The sequence below is a fragment of the Peromyscus eremicus genome, chromosome 8a (genome assembly GCF_949786415.1).
Source record: "Peromyscus eremicus chromosome 8a, PerEre_H2_v1, whole genome shotgun sequence".
In the NCBI taxonomy this organism is placed as follows: domain Eukaryota; kingdom Metazoa; phylum Chordata; class Mammalia; order Rodentia; family Cricetidae; genus Peromyscus; species Peromyscus eremicus.
The window spans coordinates 83722241-83748365 of NC_081423.1; the positions used below are offsets into that span (position 1 = coordinate 83722241).

The following is a 26125-nucleotide window of genomic DNA, read 5'->3' on the forward strand; positions in this document are numbered from 1 at the left end:
TCTCGAAAAAAACAAAAAACAAAACAACATAAATAAATAAATTAATTAAATAAATTAAATAAATCTAGTTTAAAGTGGGTGTGGAATCACAGGCCTATAATCCTAGCACTCACAGGCTGAGGCAGGAGGATCAAAAGTTCATGATCAGCTTCAGCTACATTAGGAGACCCTGCTGGGTGATGGTATCTAACACCTTTAATCCCAGCACTAGGGAGGCAGAGACAGGCAGAATCTCTGTGAGTTCAAGGCCAGCCTGGTCTACAGAGCGAGTTTCAGGACAGCCAGGACTGTTACATACAGAAACCCTGTCTCCAAACAGAATTGGGGCTGGAGAGATGGCTCAGCTCTTAAAGGCTGGGCTCACGACCAAAAACGTTTTTACAGACCGCAGGCACTACTCTGCAAACAGTAACTTAAGGGTGTGAAAGTCTACTGATATGGGCTGGCAAGATGGCTCAGTTTGAATAGGCACCTGCTGCCAAGCTTCATTCATGAGTTCAATCCCTGGGACCTACATGTTAGAAATATAGAATACAGACTCCGACAAGTTGTATTCTGATCTCCGTATGGGTTCTGTGATGTGTGCATCTGGCCTTCACAAATAAATAAGTAAAATGTGTTAAGTTTTTGTTTTTGTTTTTGTTTTTTTTTAAAGATGGCTCAGCAGCTAAGAGTACCTGCTTCTGTCCAGAGGATTCAAATTTTGTTCCCAACACCCATGTCAGACAATTCACAACCTCCTGTAACTCCAGCTCCAAGGGATCTAACACACATGCAAACACAAAAATAAAAATAACATTGAGCATAGTGGAACACACCTTTAATCCCAGTACTAGGGAGGCAGAGGCAAGTGGATATCTGAGAATTTCAAGCCAGCCTGGTCTATATAGCAAATTCCAAACCACTCAGAGCTACATAGTTAAGACCCTGTCTCAAAAATAAACAAATAAAATGATAAATCTTTAATTCTTCTCTTTTAAATTTCACTAATACTAATTTCTCTCATTTCTGCTAAATAAACAATGAATAAAATATACAGCATATCAGCACCAGTGAGCGGCCTGCTTGGGGAGTTCAATACCCGTGTCTGGCCGAATGTGAAAGACTGGGATGGGCAGCAGGGTGCTGTGTCTCATACCTCTGCATAATGCTCCACCTGAGCCAGTTCCACCTCATCATCTCCTTCCCAGTCTCTCCAGTTGTCAAAGTCCACAGAGAGCCACACGGGCTGCCAAAGGAAGCACAGATGTTACAGGCGGGAAGGAGAGAAGCAAGGGAACACGGGAAGAGCGGGGGCATGTGCACAGTCGGAGGCCTCACAGGGGCAGGTCAGCAGGCTAGTGTTCCCACATGCACCCCTATGGGCCAACCCACCCTCCAAGCTGCATCCACAAATGTTCACCTGAATCTGCTCAGTGCCAAACATAATGCCAAAAAACAGCAAAGTCTGAAAAAGCACAGAGGTCTATCCTTCAAGGACTGATGGACAGGGAACCCAAAGCATCCTAGGATTCAACCAAGCAAGACAGACAAGCTGCATTCCCCAGAGTCAGAGGCACCCCTTTGTTGTGGGATATCTGTACACGGTGTGAAAATGTCTTGCTCTGACTGGTGTACTAAAAAGCTGAATGGCCAATAGCTAGGCAGGAGGTATGGGTGGGACTTCCAGGCAGAGAGAGGACTCTCGGAAGAAGAAAGTGGAGTCGCCAGCCAGCTGCAGAGGAAGCAGCATGGGCAGTACAGAGAGATGAGTTAACGAGTCAGGACATAGATTGAAATAAATGGGTTAATTTAAGTTATAAGAGGTAGTGGGACAAGCCCAAGCTAAGGCCAAGCTTTCATAATTAATAATAAGTCTCTGTGTCGTTATTTGTGAGCTGACGGCCCAAAGAAAAATCCAACTATAAATGGTGAGAACCATATGCCAAAGTGCCCACATTTAAAGCCAGGTGTAATGCTACAACCGATCATGCCAGCATTTTTCAGGTGAAGCCCAGCGAACCAGGGGTTCAAGGTCATCCTTAGCTATATAGCAAGATAAAGTTCAGTCTAAGCTACGTGGGACCCTGTCTCAAAAGAAAATTGAATATTCATACATATTCATTTTAAAGATTTTTTTTCTTGGGGAGGTGTAGTTTTTTTTTTTTCTCTTTGCTCTTTGGGGGCCCACCACCCAGCTCCCAAATAAATACACAGAGACTTATTCTTACTTTTGAATGCCTGACCTTAGCATGGCTTGTTTTTAGCCAGCTTTTCTTAACTTGAATTATCCTGTCTACCTTTTGCCTCTGGGCTTTTACCTTTCTCTATTTCTGTATATCTTTTCTTTCCTTCTTATTCCACGTCTGGCTGTATGGCTGGCCCTTGGCATCCTCCTCTTCACGTTCTTCTCCTTCTATTTATTCTGTGTGCCAGCCCCACCTATTCTTTTTCCTGCCTTGCTATTGGCTGTTCAGCTCTTTATTAGACCATCAGTTTTAGGCAGGCAAAGTAACACAGCTTCACAGAGTTAAACAAATATAAAAGAATGTAACACATCTTTGCATCATTAAACAAATATTCCACAGTATAAACAAATGTAACACATCTTTAATTTTCTACAACAGGATTTTTTTTGTTGTTTTGGGGGTTTTTTGTTTGTTTTTGTATATGTTGGTTTGTGTTCTAGGCCTAGAACTGCTTTGTAAACCAGGATGACCTTGAACTCACAGAGATCCACCTGCCTCAGCCTCTTCCTCATGTAGGGATTAAAGGTTTGTGCCACCACACCTGGCTATATTTTGTCTGCCCCTATGTCTGTGTGCCGAGTTCCTGCCTGGTACCCATGGAGGCCAGAAGAGGGCATTGAAACTTCTGGAACTGGAGGTACAAACAATTCTATTTTGAGCTACCATGAGCTGGAAATTGAACCTGGGTCCTGTGCAGGAGTAACTTAAAAATTGAACCATCTCTCCAGTCCCATAATTTATAATAAAAAATATTAAAATCACGCCGGGCAGTGGTGGTGCATGCTTTTAATCCCAGCACTCGGGAGACAGAGGCAGGCGGATCTCTGTAAGTTCAGAGGCCAGCCTGGGCTACAGAGCGAGATCCAGGACAGACACCAAAACTACACAGAGAAATCCTGTCTCAAAAAACAAACAAACAAACAAAGTGTTAAAATCACATTTATGGGAACTGGAGAGATGGTTCAATGGTTAAGAGCATTGTCTGCTCTTTCAGAAGACCAGGGTTCAATTCCTAGCACCCAATGGTGATTCACAACTAGTTTCAGGAGTACATGTAGGCAAAACACCCATACACATAAAATAAACAAATTCTTTAAAAAAATTACATTTATGTATTTATTTATGGGAAGGGGGCATGTCACTACACATGGATGAATGTCACACTTGTGGGGGTTGGTTCTCTCCTTCTGCCATGTGGGAACTGGGCCTCAAATTCAGATCATCAAGTCATCAGGCTTGGTAGCAAGCACCTTTATCTGCTGAACCATCTCACTGGCCCCCATAATCTACATTTTTTAATGTCAGCAAAAAAATAAAAAATTGTGAACGTCAGTAGCCAACCAAAATATTTTTTAAGATTTATTTGTTTTATTTTATGTATATGAATATTTTGTCTGCATGTGTGTATGTGTACCACATGCCCATGGAAGTCAGAAGGAGGTGTTGGCTCCCCTGGAAATGGAGTAACAGGTGGTTGTGAGCCACTGTGTTGGAGCTACACATTGAACTCAAGTTCTCTGCAAGGGCAACCAATGCTCTTAACCACTAAGCCCCCTATCCAGACCCTCAAATATTTTTGTCCTTGCTTTTTGAGACAGGGTTTCTCTATGTAGCCCTGACTGTCCTGGAACTATCTCTGTAGACCAGGCTAGCCTTGAACTCACAGAGAACCACCTGCCTTTGCTTCCCAAGTGCTGCCACTGCCAGGCTCAAAATAATTTTTTTAACCGAGAAGAACCTACTGAAATAAATGTAAAAGCCAGATTCAGCCAGCAGGTGGCCAACTTTCAGCTTTTAGAAGAGAAGTTCTTTTCAGAGTCTCAAGTGTGAGAGTGACAAAGTCAACTTATGTTCAACAGACCACACTGGGAACAATAGAAAGGGGGGATAAGAGATGGGACAGAAAATATGCAACAAACTCCCAACGAAGTCAGGCATAGATGCCCATACCTGTAAAGTCAACATTCAGAATGCTGAGACAGAAGGATGGCAAGTTCAAGGCCAGCCTGAGCTACACAGAAAGAGCCTGTCTCGCCAGGTGGTGGTGGCGCACGCCTTTAATTCCAGCACTCAAGAGGCAGAGCCAGGCGGATCTTTGTGAGTTCGAGGCCAGCCTGGTCTACAAAGTGAGTTCCAGGAAAGGCACAAAGCTACACAGAGAAACCCTGTCTCGAAAAACAAAACAAAACAAAAACAACAACAACAAAAAGAGCCTGTCTCAAAAACAAACACAAAGAGACCAAAAAAAAAAAAAAGAAAGAAAAAAAAAAAAACCCACTTTCCCCAATGAACCCTGATGGATGCAGTCTAGACTAGGAGGAAATATATAAATCTCAGAATATTTGGGAGATCAAATATACAGGACCCAGGTAACTCACTGAATACTGACTTGAAGGAAGGCAAACCCAAATCCAGATGTAACCCTGGTGCCTGGGTACTCAGAGAGAGCACACAGAGTGCACAGAAGGGGCAGACTCCTCCCCACACACTCACCTTGGTCTCCTCCTTGGTGAGCCGTGGCCACGCCACCTTCTCCTTCCACTTCCTCACAAAGCAAGTAATAGAGCGACCAGAGCGCTTCTCCTGGGAGTCCTGACACAAAGACAGCCTGTCTTAGAGACTGAGTTTTAGGATAAACCTCCAGTTTCCTGGCTTGGCCAGCCTTTCTGTCCAGATCTGACTATCCTTACCCTGCCCTCACCTTGGAGTTCACCTTGGCATAGAACTCAATCTCGTTGTACAGCTCCACTCCGTCACCGTTCCTGCAGCTGAAGAGGACAGTAAAGCTGAGACACGGGAAGAGTGAGGGGACAGTTCTTGAGACACCAGGCCCTTCCAAGGGGAAGGCCACTACCTGAACACAATGCGGTCATCTTCAATGAGTACACTCACGTCGGTGCTGTCCTCAACACAAAACTCCATGTAAACATATTTGGGTCTGTCGTACCACAGGGTCCGGGCGTGCTGCCTGAAGAGGGTGGAGGTGGGGCTTGGTAGGAGTGGGCAAGACTGAAGGCAATAAGGAGAGGCGGAGGGAGGAGACAATATAGTCGGATGTAGTGCCACTGAAACGGATGGAGGGGAGTGGTTGGAGCAGGTGGAAGTGGTGAGAACGAACCCGGAAAGACAGGGGAAGTAAGGAGTTAGGAGGTACACTCAGTTCACACCACTCCTCTCACCCACAGTCACATTGGCCTGGAGTCCCGGGCTCCGATGGATCTGGGCAGAATCAACAGCTTCTACAAGATGTGGGGCAGGGAATCTGCAGGGAGAGGGGCAAGGGGGTAGGATCTGTGCGCTGGCGGCCTGAAACTCACCGTTCCATGGTGGCTCCAGCTGCCCGGTGGCTTTTGGAATCCCAGGCAAGGGCCTCTATCTTTAGATCCCAGGGGCGCGCCTAGCAGCTGCCTCTCCTTATTTGGTAGGGGTGAGGGCTGAGAGGAAGGGAAAGGTGGCAAGACAGCAAAAGTGATCTGAACTCCAGGGGGACTCTGGGAGAGTTTACTGCATCCCTTTACCTCTCGGGGTCTCCAGAAATATACGGATCAGGAATACATTCACCCTCTATGGCCAGGGAAAGGGCTACCCTAGAATCTCTAGGCAGGAAATTACTTATCCTCGGCCTCGTTCATTTGTTCCCCCAACCCTAAGTACTCGGGTAGAGTCTAATTCACAATGCACTAAAGTCGGCTCCAGCGGGCGGGCCCTCGGGAGACTGGAAGCGTGCAGGCCCCGCCCACCGCTCCTCCAGGCTTCCCGTCCAGCGCCCGTTGTCATGGCAGCAAGGGGGCGCGACTGACGTGCGGCGGCGCTTCCGGGAAGATGGCGGCCGTGGAGGTGGCTACGGAGCAGTCAACTGTGGTGACGGCCTTGGGGCCAAAGGCGAAGGACGAAGAAGAGGAGGAGGAGGAGGAGGAGGAGGAGTCGTTGCCACCATGCGAGGCAGTGCGCTGGGCCCCAGTGGGGGCGGTGGCCGAGGCCGGGCCTGGGGCGGCGGCGTTCTCGGAGGAGGCGGCGGCAGCCGAGGAGCCTGGAGCGGCTCCGGGCTCTCCTCCGGACGCGACCGTCCGCACGCTGCGGCGACTGCAAGCCGAGCGGCGGCAGCTGGACTCGGCCCTGCTCGCGCTGTCCTCGCACTTCGCGCAGGTGCAGTTCCGCCTGCGCCAGGTGGTGCGCGGGGCCCCGGCGGAGCAGCAGCGTCTCCTGCGCGAGCTGGAAGACTTCGCCTTCCGCGGCTGTCCTCACGTCCTGGGTTACGAGGGGCTGGGAGACCCCTGCGGCGGCGGCGGCGAAGGCGATGGGCTTCCGGAGGACCGGCCACGGGTGCGGGGCGAGGACCAGGTGAGTGTCTGGGGCTGGGTCCGGCTGGGGATGAGGATGGGGCAGGCAGGGAGGGTGTGTGGGGTGATGGCAGACGCGGGCCGAGGCAGAGAGGGTGAGGAGCGAGCAAGTTGGATGTATGGTAGGTACGTGAATGCCAGATACGGACACTGGAGACAGGAAGATGCAGAAAAGTGAACATTGAAAAGGTAATGGAAGCAGTGCTGCCTCCGTCTACCTTGCCCACGCCTGAAGGTACTTATCCCGAGTGTGTATGTGAGTCACACGCTCTACCGTGAGATACACCTCCAGCCCTGAGCACTTGCTGATTGATGAGCATGGGGAACAGAAGTGGAAAGTGAAAGGTCCCCCCGCCCCGTGCTTTTTTGGCATATACATGTGCTGTAATCTTTATACTGTCTTATCTCAGTGAGAGATTTGGTAAATAGACACCTTCTCTTGGTAGTGGAAAGAAACACATCTCCTGATTATAAGGAATTCCTAGCAGTGTCTTCAAACTGCTCTGCCATCCTGCTTAATTAACGGGGTTCTCTGAACGGGGCCTTCTGGCTGACAAGTGCGTTCCTCAGGACACTGAAGAAGCAGTGAAATTCTGTAAACCACAGCAAGGGAAGGTTCCTTACGAACTTGGCATCTCTGGAAGCTGGAAGTATTGAGACAAGCTGCCTTTCTCCTTCATATTCTGCAGATTACAGTCCACATAAGGCTTTCTTCTCGCTCAAAATGTCTCTAGCCAGGAAAACTGATCGGTAGTAGATACTGACTTTTGTTCATCTGAACTGTTTCCAGTTCCCAGTTCCTCCCTCCTCATACCCATATCTCTCTCCTTGCACAAGGAGCCGTCAACTGTAAGTGGCCAGACTTAAAAAGTTAGAATAAATAGAATTACTGGTAGCCAGGCCCAGTTCAGTGGCGAATGACATGAAAGGCCATATGCAGACGTGGTAGGTACTTTTTATTGTTCGCTGTCACTTTCAGAAAAATTTCCAGTGTGAGGCCATAAAAAATTGTGCTCAGTGGATACGTTGATGTATGAACAGGTAGTACCTGAGTGGAGAACAGCTTTGAGTTGAGTGATGGACTTTTTCTATTGCGGGGGGCAAAGGGGTCTTGGAGGTAGAACCCAGGGACTTGCATGTTGTAGGCAAATGCTCTGTCATCAATTGAGCTATGTTCACAGCTCTTGAAATTATTATTATCGATTTTGTTGTTTTTCGAAATAGGGTTTCTTTGTGTAGCCCTTGATGTTCTGGAATTCGCTCTATAGACCAGGCTGGCCTCGAACCCAGAGATATGTCTGACTCTACCTCTCAAGTGCTGGGATTAAAGCATGCGCCACCACTGGCCCGGAATTTTTTTTTTTTTTTTAAAGGCAAGTTCTCTAGATAAGGCTGCCTTTGAACTTACTATAGAATAATCTTGAAGTATTTTAAAAAAATAGTGAGTAGTGAGTGTGTGTGTGTGTGTGTAGGAGCACTGTTGGTATCACAGCCTGTGTGTGCAAGTCTGAGGACAACTTTCTGGGGGCAGTTCTCTCCTTAGAATGTGAGTTCTAGAAATCAAACACAGGCAATCAGGCTCAGTGTCCCTAACCTTGAATTTCTGATCCTCCTGTCTCCACCTTCTGAATACTGAGATTACAGGCATGGGGACCATACCTAGTTATCCAGTGCTTGGTTCTGAACCCAGCTTCTAATATGCACTAGGCATGCGCTCTACCAACTTAGTTATATCCCAAGCCTTTCCAAATTACTTTAAACTGCCGGGCGGTGGTGGCACACGCCTTTAATCCCAGCACTCGGGAGGCAGAGGCAAGCATATCTCTGTGAGTTTGAGGCCAGCCTGGTCTCCAAAGTGAGTTCCAGGAAAGGCGCAAAGCTACACAGAGAAACCCTGTCTCAATAAATAAAACAAGAAAAAAACAAAACAAAACAAATTTAAAAAAACAAATTACTTTAAACTTTATCTCAGTTTGTACTGGAAGTTAAATCTACTGTTTCCTGCCTTGCCCCAGAACTTACTGTTCTCTCTGTTAAATTTGTTTGCTCAACTCCAGCAAATATGCTGTAACTATGACAGCAAGTGACAGACTTTGGCAGATGTAGTCATGGAAACAAGCCAGCATTTATAGCTGGTTTCTTTCTTCCTTGGCTTCACAAAGGGATGACAAAGCTGGACTATTTCTTCATTTCTTTCTCTTTTGGCTGATTAGATAACGTCCTCCAGCCAGAGGTCATTATTTGGAATTTGTTATTTTGTACCTAATTTAGTCCAAAAACATGTAAGAAATATGTACTGAGGGCTGGAGAGATGGCTCAGTGGTTAAGAGCACTGGCTGCTCTCCAGAGCACCCAGGTTCAGTTCCCACCATCAACATGGCAGATCACAACTTTCTATAAAGTTGTTCAATCCTGTTCCAAAGGAAGGATTAGACTCCCTCTTCTGGCCTCCGTGGACACTAGGCACTCACGTGGTCCATAAACATAACATTTTAGAAGTGTTTTTTAAGGAAGAAAAGAAATACTTCCTGAGAATTCACCTCATACTGGGCACAGTTCTAGGTGTATTGGGGTTGGAAGTCAAGGCCTTTGCCCTTTAGGAGGTCATAGATTAGTAGGAACAGGTCCTAAACAAATCCTGTAATGAGTAAGTGTACACAATACAAAGGAAGAAATTACTTGTTCTGCCTGGAGAAAATGAGAGAAAGCTTTCAGTGGAGACCTCGTTACTAAGCCGAGAAAAAGGACATGCTCTGAGAAAAAAGCAGTAAGACTCAGGAAGGATTGGAAGAGTATCCTGAGGCTTGCTTTCATGTTCCACAAAGCTAAAGAAAGGGGATTGCTTTTGAAGAAGTTGAACGAAAGTTAATTCTTTGTTTTCATCTCTTCTCTCTCATACCTTGCTTCTTGAGGGCTTGGTAAGTAAGGTTTGTTTGGTTGGTTTTCATTTGTTTGTTTGGTTGTTTTTTTTCAGTGGTGGTTGTTAATATAGAGTCTGTATCTGTAGTCCAGACTGGCCTGAAACTCACTGAGGAGTGCAGGTGTACACAGTCATGTCTGGCTTGCTTTTTTGTTTTGTTCAGGATTTGTACTCAGAAATGACGAAGACCCAGTATCTAAGAATATGTTGTCAAGACTTGATCACTGTAAAGGACTCTTAATAACTTAAAGGCAGAAGCTACATGGTAACTGCCATGAAAAGGGGGTTGTCCTTAGAGAAAGCGACCTCACACATATGCACACACACCACACTGTTAGCTTCCCACCCCTGCGGAAGGGAAGGCTTGGCTTCTATATATTTCTGTGCCTTAGGTACTTATATTCCATTGTCTCCCCTTTTACAGAAATAGCTATAACCTTTCCAAGTAGCTTTGAAACTTCAGAAAACTGGTTGATTTATATATATAAAGCCTTTCTCTGTACTCAGACCCTCGGGCCTTGCTTTGTGAGATGGGGTCTCATGTAGCACAGCCTAGCTTCAAACTAGCTATCTAGCTCATGCTGGACTTGAACTTCTGATCCAAGCTACCATACCAGGTTCATTCCCCCAGACTGTTGCAAAATCGGTTTGCATAGAGTAGTGAGGAGTTAGGACACCTTTAACTCCAGGAGGCCATCTTACCTAAGTTTTCTCTCTCCTGACTAGACCTTTGAAAAACAACAAGTCTATTAACAAAAGGCTTCATTGTGTTAATATCCTGTTTCCAATGAAGGAATGATCACTTCTTAAAGAAAACACACGTGTAGGGCTATAGTGGCAAACGCCTTTAATCCCAGCACTCAAGAAGCAGAGGCAGGTGGATCTCTGAGCCTGGTCTACAGAGTGAGTTCCAGGGTAGCCGGGGCTGCACATCGCCCTGGTGAAGTATATTCTTCCTGCTGAACCTGCCCTTGTCAGTTGTCTCATTGAATCAGTTGGAAGTATTACATATTTTCCTGGTCATTATTGGCCTGAGCTCTTGAAGTGCCTTTGGCTTCTCTTTTCTGTGAAATAGACCCAAGTGTTTTTCTCTTCCTAGAGTGAGCAGGAAAAACGAGAGCGTCTGGAAACCCAGAGGGAGAAGCAGAAAGAACTAATTCTGCAGCTCAAGACCCAGCTTGATGACCTGGAAACCTTCGCCTATCAGGAGGGCAGTTATGACTCCCTGCCGCAGTCCGTGGTCTTGGAAAGACAGCGGGTGAGCAGACCTCAGAGGCGACTCCAGCATTTCTGATGGTTAATATATCCCTGCTGGCGGTATTCCAACATAGGCTCCCACAGAGCACTTCTCCCATGGCCTTACCAAGAACCCTGGGTCCAAAGCAAAGGGAAAGTTGACTATTTCCTGGACCTGGAGCCAGTCTCTCTTTCTTGTTCCCTTCTTTCCAAAGTTCCTTTATCATTTGTTTTTATCAATAAAAGGGATTAGCAATATATTCACTTGGAAGCCTTTAGAGAAAGTAAATAGGAGGCTTTTGGGACTTTATTTATTTTTATTTTATGTATATGAGTGTTTTGCCTGCATATACAACTTTATACCATGTACATGAAGTGCCTGTGGAAGCCAGAAGAAGGTGGCAGACCCTCTGAAGTGGAGTTGCAGAGGTTGTGAGCTGCGATGTGGGTGCTGGGAACCCCACCCTGCTCCTCTGGAAGAGTGCCAGTACTCTTAACTGCTGACCCATCTCTCCAGCCCAAATATGAGGCTACTGGATCTTTAGCCACTTTGCATCATTCATCCTGTTCTAATGGGTGAAAGTTGACTGGCCTGGTAAGTTCACAGTTCATGAGAGGTGCCATTTCTGATTGAAAGGAACTGTGTGTCCTTTTGTGTAGGCGGAGTTTCTCTGTGTCCTAGCAGCCACTTCCCAAATAACCACTCAGAGACTTATTAATTATGAATGTTTTACCGATAGCTTAGGCCTGTCTCCAGCCAGCTCTTACAACTTAAATTAACCCATTTCTATTAATCTGTGTGCTGCCCCCAGGCTTGTTTACCTCATCTATGAACTTACCATGTTGCTTCTTCCGAGTCTGGCTCAAAACTCCCCCTGATTCTTGAGACTCCACCCTTCTTCCTCCCAGCATCCTCTGTCTCACTGTCCTGCCTATGGCTCCTACCTAGCTACTGGCCAGTCAGCTCTTTTATTAAACCAGTCAGAAGATACCTTGGCAAAGACACATTTTCATAGTGTAGCAAAAGGATTATTTTATAACACTTTCATTTTGTTTTGTTTTGGTTTGTTGTTTGTTTGGTTGGTTGGTTTTTCAAGACTGGGTTTCTCTTTGTAGACTGGCTGTCACTGAACTCACTCTGTAGACCAAGTTGGCCTCGAACTCACAGAGATCTGCCTGCCTCTGCCTCCTGAGTGCTGGGATTAAAGGTGTGTGCCACCACTGCCCAGCTTGTTTGTTTTTTGAGACAGTTCTCATATAGCCGAGGCTGGCCTCTAACTTGCTATATAGGCCACCAACGCCCCGCCTCATCCTTCTTTTTAAATTACTATAGAAGTGTGGGTGCACACGTGCCACAGCACACATCTCTCCCTCCACCTCTGTGTGGGTTCTGAGGATCTACCTCCGGTCACTAGGCTGGTATAACAAATGCTTTTATCTCTGAGCCATCTCTTGGGCCCCTGTCCTCATCTTAATCAGCAGCTGCAGTTTTTATTGTGTTCGAGCATAGAAGCCTCTCTAAGACCCTCCCCAGCCCTCCTTGAGAACTGCAAAGCGTATACTCACTGCTGTGTTCTTGATAGGTGATCATCGATGAGTTAATAAAGAAACTGGACATGAATCTGAATGAGGACATCAGTTCCCTGTCGACCGAGGAGCTTCGTCAGCGTGTGGATGCAGCAGTGGCTCAGATTGTCAACCCAGCTCGGGTGAAGGAACAGTTGGTTGAGCAACTGAAAACCCAGATCCGAGATCTGGAGATGTTCATCAGCTTCATCCAAGGTCAGAGGAGCATCTGGGAAGAGGAAACGTATTCAGTGTGGTGTTCTTTGTGGTCTGAGAACTCATCTAAAGGGGCCAGTTCTCACTGTATTTAAGAGAATTTAAGAGATTTGAAATGGGTGTGGTGTTCCATGCCTTTAGCCCTCAAATGCAGAGAGGCAGGGGCTGGCAGACCTCTGAGTTATAGGCCAGCCTGTCACATAGAGTGAGTTCCAGGCTACCCTACATAATGAGACCTCTTATGTATGCCACAGTAGATTGGGAAAGAACATTATCTAGCGCTTATCTTTCAGGCCACTGCTGGCCTCATCTCCTTGAGCAGATTCCTCCCTCTTAGTCTTACATTCTTCACTGGGGATGATTCATTCTTCATTTGCTAAGCAAATATTTACTGAGCCAACTATGCTGTACCAGGCACCTTTCACCCAGCGGAACACAATAATTTATAAAACTCTGGTCATACAGTAGACACTATTAACTATTCCTTTTCCTTTTAAAACTGCTGTGAAGGGGATAAATAATGTCTTGGTTTTGTGCCTTCTGATGATAGATGAAGTGGGAAGCCCCTTGCAGACAAGTGGACACTGTGAGTGCAAGGCCAGCGGGAAGACAGGAAACGGCTCCACCAGAGCAGGCAGCAGCACACTGCCCCCAGGAGCCAGCAAAAGTAAGTACAGCTCCTAGAGTGCCCAGGCCACAAAAGCAGAAAGTGGGAGGTGGAAGCAGGAGGATTGAAAGTTCAAGGCCAGTCTGGACTACGTATCGAGATTCTCTCTGGCTAAAAGAAAGGACAGTGAGATTGGCTCAGCGGGTATCAACCTGTGTTGGATCCCCAGCCCTGCATGGTAAAAGGAGAGAACTGACTCCTTCTGGTTGTCCTGTGACCTTATTGAACCACACACACACACCACACACGATTAATGAATTACTGCTTGGGTCTTAGGAAGAAATGGGGGAGAGGAAATGATAATAGTGCAAGGTGTCTTTGGGGCATGATACCATTCTAATATGGATTGTGATGATGATGTACAATTTTAAAAAACCACCAGATCTGGGAGACATGGCTAGTATAGTGTGGAGGAGTCCTAGAGCCCTGGGTTTAATCCTGAGTACCAAAAAACAAAACAAAAAGAAGCTGAGCCTGCCAGGCGTTGGTGGCGCATGCCTTTAATCCCAGCACTGGGAGGCAGAGCCAGGCGGATCTCTGTGAGTTCAAGGCCAGCCTGGTCTACAGAGTGAGATCCAGGACAGGCACCAAAATGACACAGAGAAACCCTGTCTCAAAAAAAAAAAAAAAGAAGCTGAGCGTGGCGGCATGTACCTGTAATCTTACCACTTGAGAAACTGAGGCAGGAAGATGGAGTTTGAGGCCAGCCTGGACATGGTGCCTCCCTGAAATCCCAGCAATAGGAAGGCTGAGAGGGGATGATTGCCATGATAGCAAGATCCTGTGTGAAAAACCCGCAGCCTGAATTGTATACTAGAAATGGGCGTCTGCACAGGACCTCAAATACAGTTAGAGTCATCAGCCAGCTGCATCCTTGCCTTCATGTGGTACCTGCACAACGTGCTCCCAGCTTGTGACCCGTTGAATGTTTTATGTCATTTTGACCTCTATCTAATGAATCACTCTTTCTAAGCAGCAAAGGCAGAAGATGTGAAGAGAGTCCGGGAAACGGGGCTACACCTGATGCGCCGAGCGCTGGCTGTGCTCCAGATCTTTGCTGTTAGCCAGCTGGGCTGTGCCACAGGCCAGATCCCTCAAACCTTGTGGCAGCGGGGCCAGGCAGATAGAGACTACTCCCCCCTACTGAAAAGGCTGGAAGTGTCAGTAGACAGAGTGAAGCAGCTAGCCTTGAGACATCAGCCACATGACCATGTCATCACCTCGGCCAACCTCCAGGAACTCTCTCTGGGAGGCAAGGATGAGCTGACCATGGCTGTGCGGAAGGAGCTAACAGTGGCCGTGAGGGACCTGCTGGCCCATGGACTGTATGCCTCCTCCTCTGGGATGAGCCTTGTCATGGCCCCCATTGCTTGTTTGTTGCCAGCCTTCTCCTCAGCCCCTGAGACCATGCACCCCTGGGAGCTCTTTGTAAAGTACTATCATGCCAAGAATGGCCGCGCGTATGTGGATTCCCCAGCCCGGAAGCTCTCGCAGTCCTTCGCCCTTCCTGTAATGGGTGGCACCGCTGTGACTCCCAAACAAAGCCTTCTGACAGCCATCCACCTGGTGCTGACGGAGCATGACCCTTTCAAGCGCAGTGCTGACTCAGAGCTGAAGGCGTTGGTGTGCATGGCACTGAATGAGCAGCGCCTGGTGTCCTGGGTAAACCTCATCTGCAAGTCCGGGTCCCTCATCGAGTCCCATTACCAGCCCTGGAGCTACATGGCCCACACAGGTTTCGAGAGTGCCCTCAACTTGCTCAGCCGCCTCAGCAGCCTCAAGTTCAGTCTTCCTGTAGACTTGGCCGTGCGCCAGCTCAAGAACATCAAAGATGCCTTTTGATGAGAATGCCTGACCTTAGCACCCCGCCCCCCACACACACCTTGCTCTGAAGAGATAGATGTCCTAGAGTTCTAGAGTACAGGCAGGGAGTTAGAGGAAGGGCTAGAGACATTTTCTCAAACGCTTTTCAGGTGGTCACCCTAATGGAGGCAAAGTCTGTTTTTCTCTTAGCAGATTAAGAAGATGTGCCAGAGACTCTCATCAAAAATAGTGTCAGGGCCTTGAGAGATGCTTCACCAGGTAAAGATGCTTGCTATCACACCTGGCAATCTGAGTGATCCTGGGGCCCCACCTGGTACAGGGAGAGAACAGATCTCTCACAAATTGTCCTCTTACCTCCACACACGAACTGTGGCACCTGTGCATCCCTCAGGTGCCCAAACACAAGTAAATTTAATAATATAATCTAAAAACCAGTGTCAGGACTAGAGGTGTCGCTCAGTGGCGTGGTGCATGAAAAGTGTGCACACAAGCAGGGCTGAGGACGTTAAAAACAAACAGAAAGAGCCATCCCTGGCCCACCACAGTGTACCAGTTCCACTGGGTAGGAACCTGTGTTAACAAAATCAGTTACCACACATAGCTAATGCCCAACTCACTGTGGCATGTCTGATTTTTAGAAAATTCAGGTTGTGCCCACCATTCTCTTCATGGCAGCAAGTCACTGTAGGGAGTTCTGGAAGACACTGAACTTCAGGCTCCTGCTAGTTAAGTTGGGAGCATTCTTCTTTATCAGAAGCAGCTGTGAGAGCCCGAGGGCCAGAACTGTAATTCCAGGTAGGAATTCTGATTCCCCTTTCTTTAAGGGAGTTTTAATGTGAGTCTAAGATGAGAACAGCAATCTCCCTGCTGAGGTAATCCGCCCACACAGACAGTGCTGTCCTGGTCTCAAAGAATGACAACTGATGTTAGGTTCCATCTCTAGAAAGTCACTTTCCTCTGTGAACCTCTCAGGGCTGACAGTCTTTGGAAGTGAAAGCATTAAAAAAAATCCTTGCACTCAAGAACACACAGTACACACCGTGATGAGTGGTACAGCCCCTTGGGTTGTGACCCACTGGCACCACTTGTCTGAAGAATGGCTGATGGGGAAGGTTTGATCTTGCAGTGTGGTCAGCAGCAGGGCCAGGAATTACTAACGATCTTCATACAGACCACACACCTGCACATCTGTGAGAATAATTCCCTTGTCTTTCAGCATGCAGTGAGCACATGCTCCAGGACTCACCAAGGATGGGTGAACTAAACTGCCACTTGCATTTTGTTCCTGTGAAGTACACTTTAACTTATTTCAGTGACTTGTCACTTAAGATGCATCATTGACATTTAATGGAAATATGTGCAGTTTCCCTATGAAACACAGTAGTGTTCCGGGGTGTGGGATGCAGCTCAGTGATAGAGTGCTTGCCTGGCATGTCTGAGACTGTGTTTTTATCCTCAGCACCACCCCAGGAAAAAAAAAAAGATAATTGTAAAATATCATAAATAATGATATATCTGTGATTGATAATAAAATTACAGTATTTTGTATAGCTTCTCTGCAAAGCCCATAACTCTCCTCTGCTTTCTGAGTCTCTCTAGTCCTATGAGCCCATGTAACCTAGGTCAGTATTTCTTTAGGAACTGCCTACTCCCTCTGCCCCGGATCAAGGCAGGATTTGGTGGCAGTAGTGGTTCATCTTGCCTAGGCTACAGCAGCAACACTGCAGTGGATGTGGCCACGGATGCAGCTTCTGGAAACTGGTACTGTTAAGTCCACTCCTCAGGCCGCCGCCAGTGTTTAGGGTGAGTGGGAACTGGTATTAGTATATAGATTTGCCCCATACTGTCTTTTTGGTTTTTCGAGACAGGGTTTCTCTGGGACTCAATTGGTAGCCCAGGCTGGCCTCGAACTCACAGAGATCCGCCTGGCTCTGCCTCCCGAGTGCTGGGATTAAAGGCGTGCACCACCACCGCCCGGCTCCCATACTGTCTTTTAACTTACGTGTATGGTGTTTGTGTGTGGGCACAGGAGTTCCGTGGCTCTTCTGTGGAGTTCCGTGGCTCTTCTGTGGAGTTCTTCCGTCATTACTTGGGTTCCAGGAGCTGAACTCATCAGCAGGCTTGTGTGGCAAGCACCCACCCACCTTTCGGGTTCTGTCTTGTTTTGTAATCCTTATTTGCATGAAGACTTTGTAGTAGTGGAATAGAAAGTATTTTTCTGTTGTGCTGTCCTAATTTCCCTCTCCCTCCTTCAAGGCATGGCATTATTACCTCTTCCCTTTACAGCTGTGGAACCTGAACTGAAGGGTGCTCAAAGACTTGAGATTTGAACTCGCCTAAAGCCAAAGCTTCTCATCTTTATGCCCCATCATGTTATTTCATTGTGCCATTCTGTGTTTAAGTCATTTCTCTCTCCCGTTTCCATCCTTTATTTTACCTTTACTTTGGAGAGCACTAAGTATTTTCTAAATACTTGCCAGAAATTCCAGCCGCCAAAGTACGGGGCTGAAGGCAGTGAGGCAGACAGGCATTGCTCTGCCAAGTTCTTCATGAAGCCTAAAGATGAGTACCCACAAAAGACCCCCAGCATCCCAGCAGTCATCTCTGCTAGGGAAGGAGCTGCCTATAACAATATAAATCTGTCCCTGGCTTGGGATACAGCCCAGTAAGGGAGGAGAGGAGTGACAGTCAAGTCCGAGGATATTCAAGAATGAAATGAAAAGGAAAGAGCTGTGGACCTGGGCATGTGGCACAGCCTGTAAACCCAGCACTCTGTACGGGAGGATGTCATGGATTGTCGTGGTCCAGGTGTGTGGGTTCATGCAGATCTGTGGAAAGAAGACTCAGAGGCATCTTAAGAATTAACCTAGCCTTACATGGCTGCAGGGGGTCCAGCCTCAAAGGACTGAAGCACTTTCCTTTCGCCCAGGGCATTTTTATTTTCTCTCTATTTACAGTTAACCAGTTAATTTCCGTATTATCAAAGAAACCTGAAGGGAGCTCCCAAAGATACAATGGCAGGTGCAGATTCCTAGATTTCTCAGGGACCAGGTTTTCCGGGTTTCCTGAACCAAGTTTGTTTTTGTTTGTTTGTTTGTTTGTTTGTTTTTCGAGACAGGGTTTCTCTGTGTAGCTTTGGAGCCTGTCCTGGATCTCACTCTGTAGACCAGGCTGGCCTTGAACTCACAGAGATCTCACAGAGATCCGCCTGGCTCTGCCTCCTGAGTGCTGGGATTAACGGAGTGGGCCTCTGAACCAAGTTTTTGCATAGGCCTTTGATCCTTGGGAGACTCTCAGACAAGATTCACATAGGAGGATAAGAGAAACAAAAGGTGTCAGAAACAAAAGGTGTGGTTAAACAAAGAATGGATTAGGGCTAGGTGCTACTCTCTGGAGCCAGTAAAGTTTCAAAAACAACCCCAGAAAAAGGGGGAGGGCCAGGCATGGAGTCCCAGCACTGAGGAGGCAGAGGCAGGAGAATTGCCACAAGTTTTAGGCTATCTTGTCTACATAGTGACCTCTAGGCCAGCCAAGACTATGTAATGAAGCCTGTCTCAAAACAACAGTAAAAGACAAACAACCAGCCTGCTCTACATAGCAAGTTCCAGGACAGCCAGGACCACATAGAGAGACCCTGTCTGAAACAACAACAACAAAGCATGGGTGTATAATACACACATACATAATGAAAGGAAGGTAATCTGTACTGCATAGCATACTTAAAGATTTCTAAAGTGGCCGGACCCGGCAGCACATGCCTTTAATTCCAGCACTAGGGAGTTCAAGGCCAGCCTGGTCTACAGAGTGAGTTCTAGGTCAGCCAGGGCTACACAGAGAGACTCTAACTCAAAAGCAAAGAAACATAAAAAAAAAAAAAAAAAAAAAAAAAAAAAAAAGATTTCTAAAGTATTCTATACTTTGGTTTGTTTGTTTATTTGTTGGGAGGCAGGGAGAAAGGCTCCCATGTAGCCAAGGCTGGCCTCAAACATGCTATGTAGCTGAGCATGAACATGAACTGATCCTCCTGCCTCCACCCCCTAGTGCTGAGATTACAAGTGTGTGCTACCTGGCCTGCACAGATGGTCAGTGGTGGCTCACAACCATCTCTAGTGGGATCTGATGCCCTCTTCTGGCATAAAGGTGTACATGCAGATAGAGCACTCATAAGTAAGTCCTTTCAAAAAAACAACAACAAAAAAACCCCTCCCTTAAGAAACAAAAACAAAAAACAAGTATGTGCTACCATACCCTCCAAACAAGTGGTTTTATTTTAAAACAAGATCTCACTGTGTAAACCAAACTGGCCTTGAATTCCGAGATCTACCTGCCTCTGCCTGAGTACCATAATTAAAGGTGTGCTCTCAGGTCTTCTGGAAGAGAGTGAGTGCTCTTAACTGTAGCACTCCAGCCTCTTGGGTTTTTGTTCTTGTGTTTGTTTTGGTGTTTTGAGACAAGGTTTCTCTATGTTGTCCTAGACCTTGATATGTGGACCAGGCTGACTTTGAACTCAGAGATACTCCTGCCTCTGCCTCTAACAGGCCTGTGCCACCAAGGCAGAGTCTCCTATAGCCCATGCTGGTCTTGAACTCATTATGTAACTGAGGATGACCTTGAACTTGTGATCCTCTGTTTACTGCCTCCTGTGAGTTGGGATTATAGTCATGGGCCACCACTCTACTCTGGAAACAGGTCTTTCTGTTGAGCCACATAATAGTTTTCCAAGATATCTCCTTTGCCATTCATTCTTGCCAGGCAGGTATACAGGGTCTCTGCAGGGCTTCGTACTCTGTGTTCTCCAATGCAGTAAGCCTGAGTGACATTTGTCGGTCAGGAGGCAGCCTTCAGGAGATCTCAGTATTACTCTGCAGGGTCACACAGAGCATCACTGAAGGCAAGATGTGTAGGGAAGCTGATGTGCAGACATCAAGCCAAGTGGTCAACTGTTCCCTAATGAAGATTCCACTCAGAACTGGTGGATGGAGGCTGGAGAGACATCTCAGTGATTAAGAGCATTGGCTGCTCTTCCAGAGATACTTGGGTTCAATTCCTAGCAACCATGTGGTTGGTGGCAAACAACCATAGTTAACTGAAGTTCCAGGGAATCTGATGTCCTCTTCTGGCTTGCATGCAGACATGAATGAGGTGCACAGGTATACATTTAGACAAAACACTACACACGTAAAATAAAAAATAAAACGTTTAAAAATGTTTTTTAAAATTGGCAGGTGGGGGAGCCTGGTCTGTTCATAACCTTAGGAAATGTTTCCTCCTGCTTCAGAAAATATTTTAATTGCAGCCAGGCATTGTGGCCCATGCCTATAGTCACAGGTGTGTGTGTATGTGTGTGTACACATATATACACAATTTAATTGAATATAGAAATGTAAATATAAGCTGGGTGTGGTGGTTCACAAATGTAATTCCAGGACTCAGGAGTCTGAGAAAGTTGGATTCCAGCCTAAGCTATGATGTGAGTTCCAGTCTTAGCTACAGAGTAAGCCCTGTCTCAGAAGTGCTGGTAAGATGACTTAGAGGTGAAGAGCACTTAATGCTCTCACAGAAGATGTGAGTTCTGCTCCTAGCACCCACATCAAATGGTTCATAACAGCCTGTAATCTCCAGGAGATCCAATGCTTGTGGCTTCTGTGGGCACCATACTCACACATACACACACATGTTGATACATACACATAATTAAAAATAAATCCTTTAGCCGGGCGGTGGTGGCGCACGCCTTTAATCCCAGCACTCGGGAGGCAGAGCCAGGCGGATCTCTGCAAGTTCGAGGCCAGCCTGGGCTACCAAGTGAGTTCCAGGAAAGGCGCAAAGCTACACAGAGAAACCCTGTCTCAAAAAACCAAAAAAAAGGGCTGGAGAGATGGCTCAGAGGTTAAGAGCACTGACTGCTCTTCCAGAGGACCTGAGTTCAATTCCCAGCACCCACATGGTGGCTCACAGCCATCTGTAATGAGATCTGGTGCCCTCTTCTGACCTGGAAGCATACATGTAGGCAGAACACTGTATACATAATAAATAAATAAATCTTTAAAAAAAAAACAAAACCAAATAAATAAATAAATAAATAAATCCTTTAAAATAAATTGAAAATTTTGAAGTAATAATCATAAATAAGGGGCTGGAAAGATGGCCCAGTGTTTTAGAGCACTTTCTGCTCTTGCAGAGGACCTGGAAAGGACCCAGGTTCGATTCCCAGCACTCACATAGTGACATACAGTCATCTGTTAACCAGTTCCAGGGACTCCAACACCTTCCTCTGACCTCCTTGGACACTAGGCACCTACATACATGCAGGTAAAATACTCATAAATAAAAAGTAAAAATATGCCGGGCGGTGCTGGCATACACCTTTAATCCCAACATTTGGGATGCAGAGAGAGGCCAGCCTGGTCACAAAGAAAAGTTCCAGGACAACCAGAGCTGTTACACAGAGAAAACTTGTCTCAAAATCCGGCCCCCAATAAAATTTTTTTTTTTATTTTTTTATTTTTCGAGACAGGGTTTCTCTGTGTATAATATTTTTTTTTAAAAAAAGCCGGGCGGTGGTGGCGCACGCCTTTAATCCCAGCGCTCGGGAAGCAGAGGCAGGCGGATCTCTATGAGTTCCAGGCCAGCCTGGTCTACAGAGTGAGTCCCAGGAAAGGCGCAAAGCTACACAGAGAAACCCTGTCTCGAAAAACCAAAAAATAAAAAATAAAAAATAAATAAAAAATCTTTATATATATAATTTTTTAAAAAGCGAGGAGTGCCACATGCTTAGTCTAGTCGATAATAGTTGACATCATTGGGCTGAACCCTAGAGATAAGAACATTTGATCTTCCCTATTTTTCACCCAACAGTGCACAGGCCACTTTGTTCCCTGTGACATACTTTTTTATTTATTTAATGGAGACAGGGTCTCTGTATGTAACCTGGGTTACACGGGAACTGGAAATCCTGTCTCCGCCCCCCAATGTTGGGATTACAGGTTTGCGCCCCCGCAGAAACCTGGCGCCTGCTTCCATGGCAAAACAGTACATTTCAGACTGCGTCCCCCTCCTAGTGGCAGAGCAGGGGACTACAACGAAGGACGCGACGGGGCCGAGCGCGCAGACTCACGCGTCCCCTTTGCCCCTCCCTCCGTACGCCGGACTCTGTTCCTGTCTGCTGCCAGTGCTGCTAATAAAGCTCGATTCAAACAAACGCGCTGCCCGACGCGACCTCAACCAGCTCCTTCCGCCCGCTGCTTTGACCACCAACCGAGAGAGGCGTAGCGGAGCCTGGAAGGCGGGGCCGGAAGTGAGGCCACCGCTCCGCAGGGTGAAAGGTTAGCGGAAGTGCCCTTCTTTCCTTTCTGCTGGGTACCGGCTCCTTGCTGTCGGTGAGTGGAGGCCTGGAGAGGGTCTTGCAATCCGCCGCCATCACGACCCCGGGGTCGGGTGGCCGCGCGCGGTCCGACTCGGAGCCTCTGGCGGCTTCGTGGCGAGTCGCGTCGCTCGAGCAGAACCTGCGGGCGGCGTGGCCTTGTCGGCAGCGAGCGGTCTGAAGTCGCGGGCCTTCGGACCCGGGCTCGCATCTAGGAAAGTCGGCCCCGGGGCCTTGCGCTTTACAAGTTTCTGAGCGGCTCCTTGTCTTTGTTCTCTGCAGAAATGGGCAAGTTCATGAAACCCGGGAAAGTGGTGCTGGTCCTGGCCGGACGCTACTCCGGACGCAAAGCCGTCATCGTGAAGGTACCAGACCGCCAGGGCGCTTGGCTTGCATGCGGGGAGTTGGGCGGCACTGTAGGACGGGCGGGATCGGAACTTGAGATCTCCGTTCCTAGCAGTAGCCACGGGACCCGGCGGCCAAGCCGCGGGCGGTAAATGCATGATAGGTCTGAAGCAAGTGGGAGTTGAATTGGGATCCTGGCGCGTACTGTGTGATCTCCACCGAGTAGGCTTTAAGTATTATTTAATAGTAGCCGTCGTCTGTTGAACCTAATACAGGTGTGGTGTGTAATTCCTGCAGTAACCTACTTTAATTACGAACATATAGAGAGGTTAACTTAGGTAACGTCAAAGTAATCCCTGCTGCAGCTGAGATCTGTGGGATGGGAGACACTGCTTTTACTTAGAACATCCCCTGGGTATTTTAGACTTTTGCTGTTGAGGACACTGGCTGCTGCTCCTGCCAGTTGTCTGGAGACTGGTCTCTGGGGCCAAGCTGCCAGCTTTGGAGTCTCAACTCTAACCTTAGCCTCGTGGACAAGTTGAAAGACGAGATAGATGCCACCTAGCATTACTCTGAGTGTCTACTTTTTTTGTTTTGTTTTTCCGAGACAGGGTTTTCCAGTGTAGCTCTGTCCCAGGCCGGACTTGAACTGCTGGCATTAAAAGCGTGTGCCACCAAGCCCAGCATGAATATTTTGATGCAGCTTTTAAACCTGTGTCTCAAATGCTTTTGCAAAGTCTTGTGATGTGAATAAACACTGGCTAACACACAGTTACTGTCCTGTTGGCTCTTTGTGTGAGCTTAGCATTAAGTGGTTGTGGTTACCCTCTACAGTAGTGTGGAGGTGTGTGTTTAATGAACATACAGTTTTACTGATAGGGTCCAAGCGGTAACGTCATTTTGTGTGTGTGTGTGTGTGTGTGTGTGTGTGTGTGTCTTTTTTCCTCACTTAGAACATTGATGATGGCACCTCAGACCGCCCTTACAGCCATGCCCTGGTGGCTGGAATTGACCGCTATCCCCGAAAAGTGACAGCTGCCATGGGCAAGAAGAAAATCGCCAAGAGGTCAAAGATCAAGTCCTTTGTGAAAGTTTATAACTACAATCACCTCATGCCCACAAGGTGAGCTTTCCAAAAAATGGAAAAGTGTGGATTTTCATTTCCTCTCCTGAGGAAGAGACGGCCTTGTGGGGACTGAGGTACAAGAAAAGGCCATCTTTCATTCACGTCCTCTTTGCCCTCTCCTGCCTGTGGATGATCCTCTTCCCTCAGTCCTGGGAATGCTAAACTTGTACATCCATGCACTGTCTACCAGATGCACGACCCTGGGTTCTGCCTCAGTACCATTGGGGGAGGGGAGTAACTTGATTTGACTCCCCTCCATCTTGGAGAATGCCTCTCTTTTTGTCTCCTGGAGCCTTCCCATCGTGGGGGTGGGGGCTTTTCAAGACAGGGTTTGTTTGTGTGGCCTTGGCTGTCCTGGAACTCACTCTGTAAGCCAGGCTGGCTTTGAACTCAGATCCATCTGTCTGTGTCTCCCAAGTGCTGGGATGGTTTTTTGTTTTTTAGCAAGGGGGTATCCTCAAATCTGGGACCCTGTATTCTGTGTGAGAGCATCCTATCTCAGCTCCTCCTCTCATTTTCTGTTCTCCATCTTGACTAAGTAGGATTGAAATCTTTTTATTTAGTAAAGATGGCTGCATTTGTCTTCCATCGAGGGCAGACAAGACAGGTCTGGTCTGCCTTCTCTCACTGTTCTACAGGATGATTTCCTTTGGGCTGTGAGACAGCTTCGTGCCTGCTGTTGGTGACTGGAGTTTAACCCCTGAGTTTATATAGAGGTAGAAGGAGAGGACTGCACAAGTGTTTGGTTTAGACCGCACTGGAGAGGTGACTTAGGCATAAGTCATCATAGATGATTTGTCTGTGTATCGAGTGGGTGCTGAGAATTGAGCCTAGGTTCTCTGGAAGCGCAATCAGTGCTCTTGACCACTGAACCATCTCTACAGGCACGCCCCCAGAAACAGTTTCTTTACAGCCGAGGTGGTAGTGTAATTATGATCCTAGCTGAAGCGAGGGGAGCTGTGGGGCAGCCAGAGCTATACAGTGAGAGTGTTGGGTGAGAAGCCAGTTTTCATTACTTTAACTGCCGGGCCTTGAGTGCCACAGTCTTCCAGCACACGCTGTCTCAGTACCGGGTTAGTAAAGGAACGACAGGAATCGAGGGTCCTGAACTGTAACTGTCTCCAAGAATCGTTGGGGAGCAGTCTTGTGTGATAAGTCTTACTCTTAAAAAGGAGTTCTGGAAATTGAAGTGAGATGTCCTAGTGTTTAGGACTGTGGAAATGGATGTTAAAATGATAAGTTCCAAGAAATTGCATGAAGGTGTCCAGCTTTAGTGGGTGTTCCTCACTATTTCACTGAGGGATTGGATCGTACCGCCCCTGGGGCCCTCGAGGACTAAGCCAAATGAAGTCCCTAGCTAATCCTGCCTCTGCTCTGTTGCTCCAGGTACTCTGTGGACATCCCCTTGGACAAAACAGTTGTCAACAAGGATGTCTTTAGAGACCCAGCCCTGAAACGCAAGGCCAGGCGGGAGGCCAAGGTCAAGTTTGAGGAAAGGTAAGTCGGTCCTATCTTTTTGTTGAATACACTTTTACTACTTCCATGAAACAATTTGTTTTTCTGTTCCATTTCATGTATCTTTCTGTTTTTTTCCTTTCTAGATACAAGACAGGGAAGAACAAATGGTTTTTCCAGAAGCTTCGCTTTTAGGTATATTTTTGTTCCCATCATTAAAAAAAAAAAAACCAAAAACTTGTGTCTGCCTGTTGCATGTGTATTGAAAAAGGAGACCACGGGATAAGAGACATTGCAAAGGGGGCTGTGAAATGAAGCCGGTGTGCTTTGTGAGTCTTGAACTAGGTGACCAGCTGATGGATTGAAAACCTCCTTGAAGAAAGTGACCCTGAGCCTTTAATGAGGTGTAGAACTGTGTTCTGTCAAAGCAGGGAAGGGTGAAGCTCAGCCCGCCTCCTGTTAGGAACCTCATTCTGATAACCATTTAAAATGCAGACATAGTAGCTAGTGCCTTTAATCCCAACAGGGTGTTCTCTTAAGTTTAACACCATCCTGGTCTACATAGTTGTGGGGAAGCCAGATCAACAGTGAGATCCTGTTTTAAAGAAGTGCCCCCATGATGGGCATGTGGGAGGCAGAGGACAGCCAGGCCTACACACAGAAACCCTGTCTCAAAAAAACAAAACCTCCCAAACAAAGAAATGCAGGCATATATAGCACTAGAGGTAGGTGAGTCTCTGGTCGAGGCCAGCCAATGTTACATAGTGACACCATTTTAAAAAAGGTTTGTGAGGGGAACCAGGTGGCTGTGTGCTAATAGAAAAAGCTGGTGGTGTCTC

The 26125-nt window shown here is 47.1% G+C and overlaps 2 protein-coding genes across 7 annotated transcripts; one reads left to right on the forward strand and one right to left on the reverse strand.

Annotated features, from left to right (window-relative positions):
- Positions 1-331: 331 nt before the first annotated feature.
- Ptges3l (prostaglandin E synthase 3 like) lies at positions 332-6005 on the reverse strand. The gene is made up of 6 exons (XM_059270729.1): positions 5969-6005; positions 5083-5383; positions 4930-4996; positions 4722-4820; positions 1139-1228; positions 332-763 (listed from the first exon to the last, which is right to left on the reverse strand). Exons 1-6 carry the CDS (start codon positions 6003-6005, stop codon positions 731-733), a joined length of 627 nt encoding a protein of 208 aa, XP_059126712.1. The 3' UTR covers positions 332-730.
- LOC131917768 (large ribosomal subunit protein eL27) lies at positions 5926-25517 on the forward strand. Of its 6 annotated transcripts, XM_059271844.1 has the most exons (8): positions 5933-6569; positions 10588-10746; positions 12308-12506; positions 13057-13173; positions 22643-22725; positions 23659-23828; positions 25218-25328; positions 25433-25517. In XM_059271844.1, exons 1-8 carry the CDS (start codon positions 6051-6053, stop codon positions 25479-25481), a joined length of 1407 nt encoding a protein of 468 aa, XP_059127827.1. In that variant the 5' UTR covers positions 5933-6050; the 3' UTR covers positions 25482-25517. The 6 variants fall into 6 exon arrangements, 5 of the variants coding, with proteins under 5 accessions (XP_059127825.1, XP_059127826.1, XP_059127827.1 ...); XR_009380732.1 differs by lacking the exon at positions 23659-23828 and having other exon boundaries at positions 5927-6569; XM_059271842.1 differs by lacking the exons at positions 22643-22725; positions 23659-23828; positions 25218-25328; positions 25433-25517 and adding an exon at positions 14147-16472 and having other exon boundaries at positions 5926-6569.
- Positions 25518-26125: the final 608 nt, after the last annotated feature.

Bases quoted from the DNA above. Each gene is read 5' to 3' on its own strand.
- Ptges3l (XM_059270729.1), bottom strand. From the start codon at position 6,005: ATGACAACGGGCGCTGGACGGGAAGCCTGGAGGAGCG. The intron at 4,821-4,929 runs GTGAGGGCAGGG...TCTTTGTGTCAG, and splicing joins ATGCCAAGGTGAACTCCAAG to GACTCCCAGGAGAAGCGCTC. The intron at 1,229-4,721 runs GTGAGTGTGTGG...TTCCTTTGGCAG, and splicing joins TCACCAAGGAGGAGACCAAG to CCCGTGTGGCTCTCTGTGGA.
- LOC131917768 (XM_059271842.1), top strand. From the start codon at position 6,051: ATGGCGGCCGTGGAGGTGGCTACGGAGCAGTCAACTGTGGTGACGGCC. The intron at 6,570-10,587 runs GTGAGTGTCTGG...TTCTCTTCCTAG, and splicing joins GGGTGCGGGGCGAGGACCAG to AGTGAGCAGGAAAAACGAGA. The intron at 13,174-14,146 runs GTAAGTACAGCT...ACTCTTTCTAAG, and splicing joins GCCCCCAGGAGCCAGCAAAA to CAGCAAAGGCAGAAGATGTG.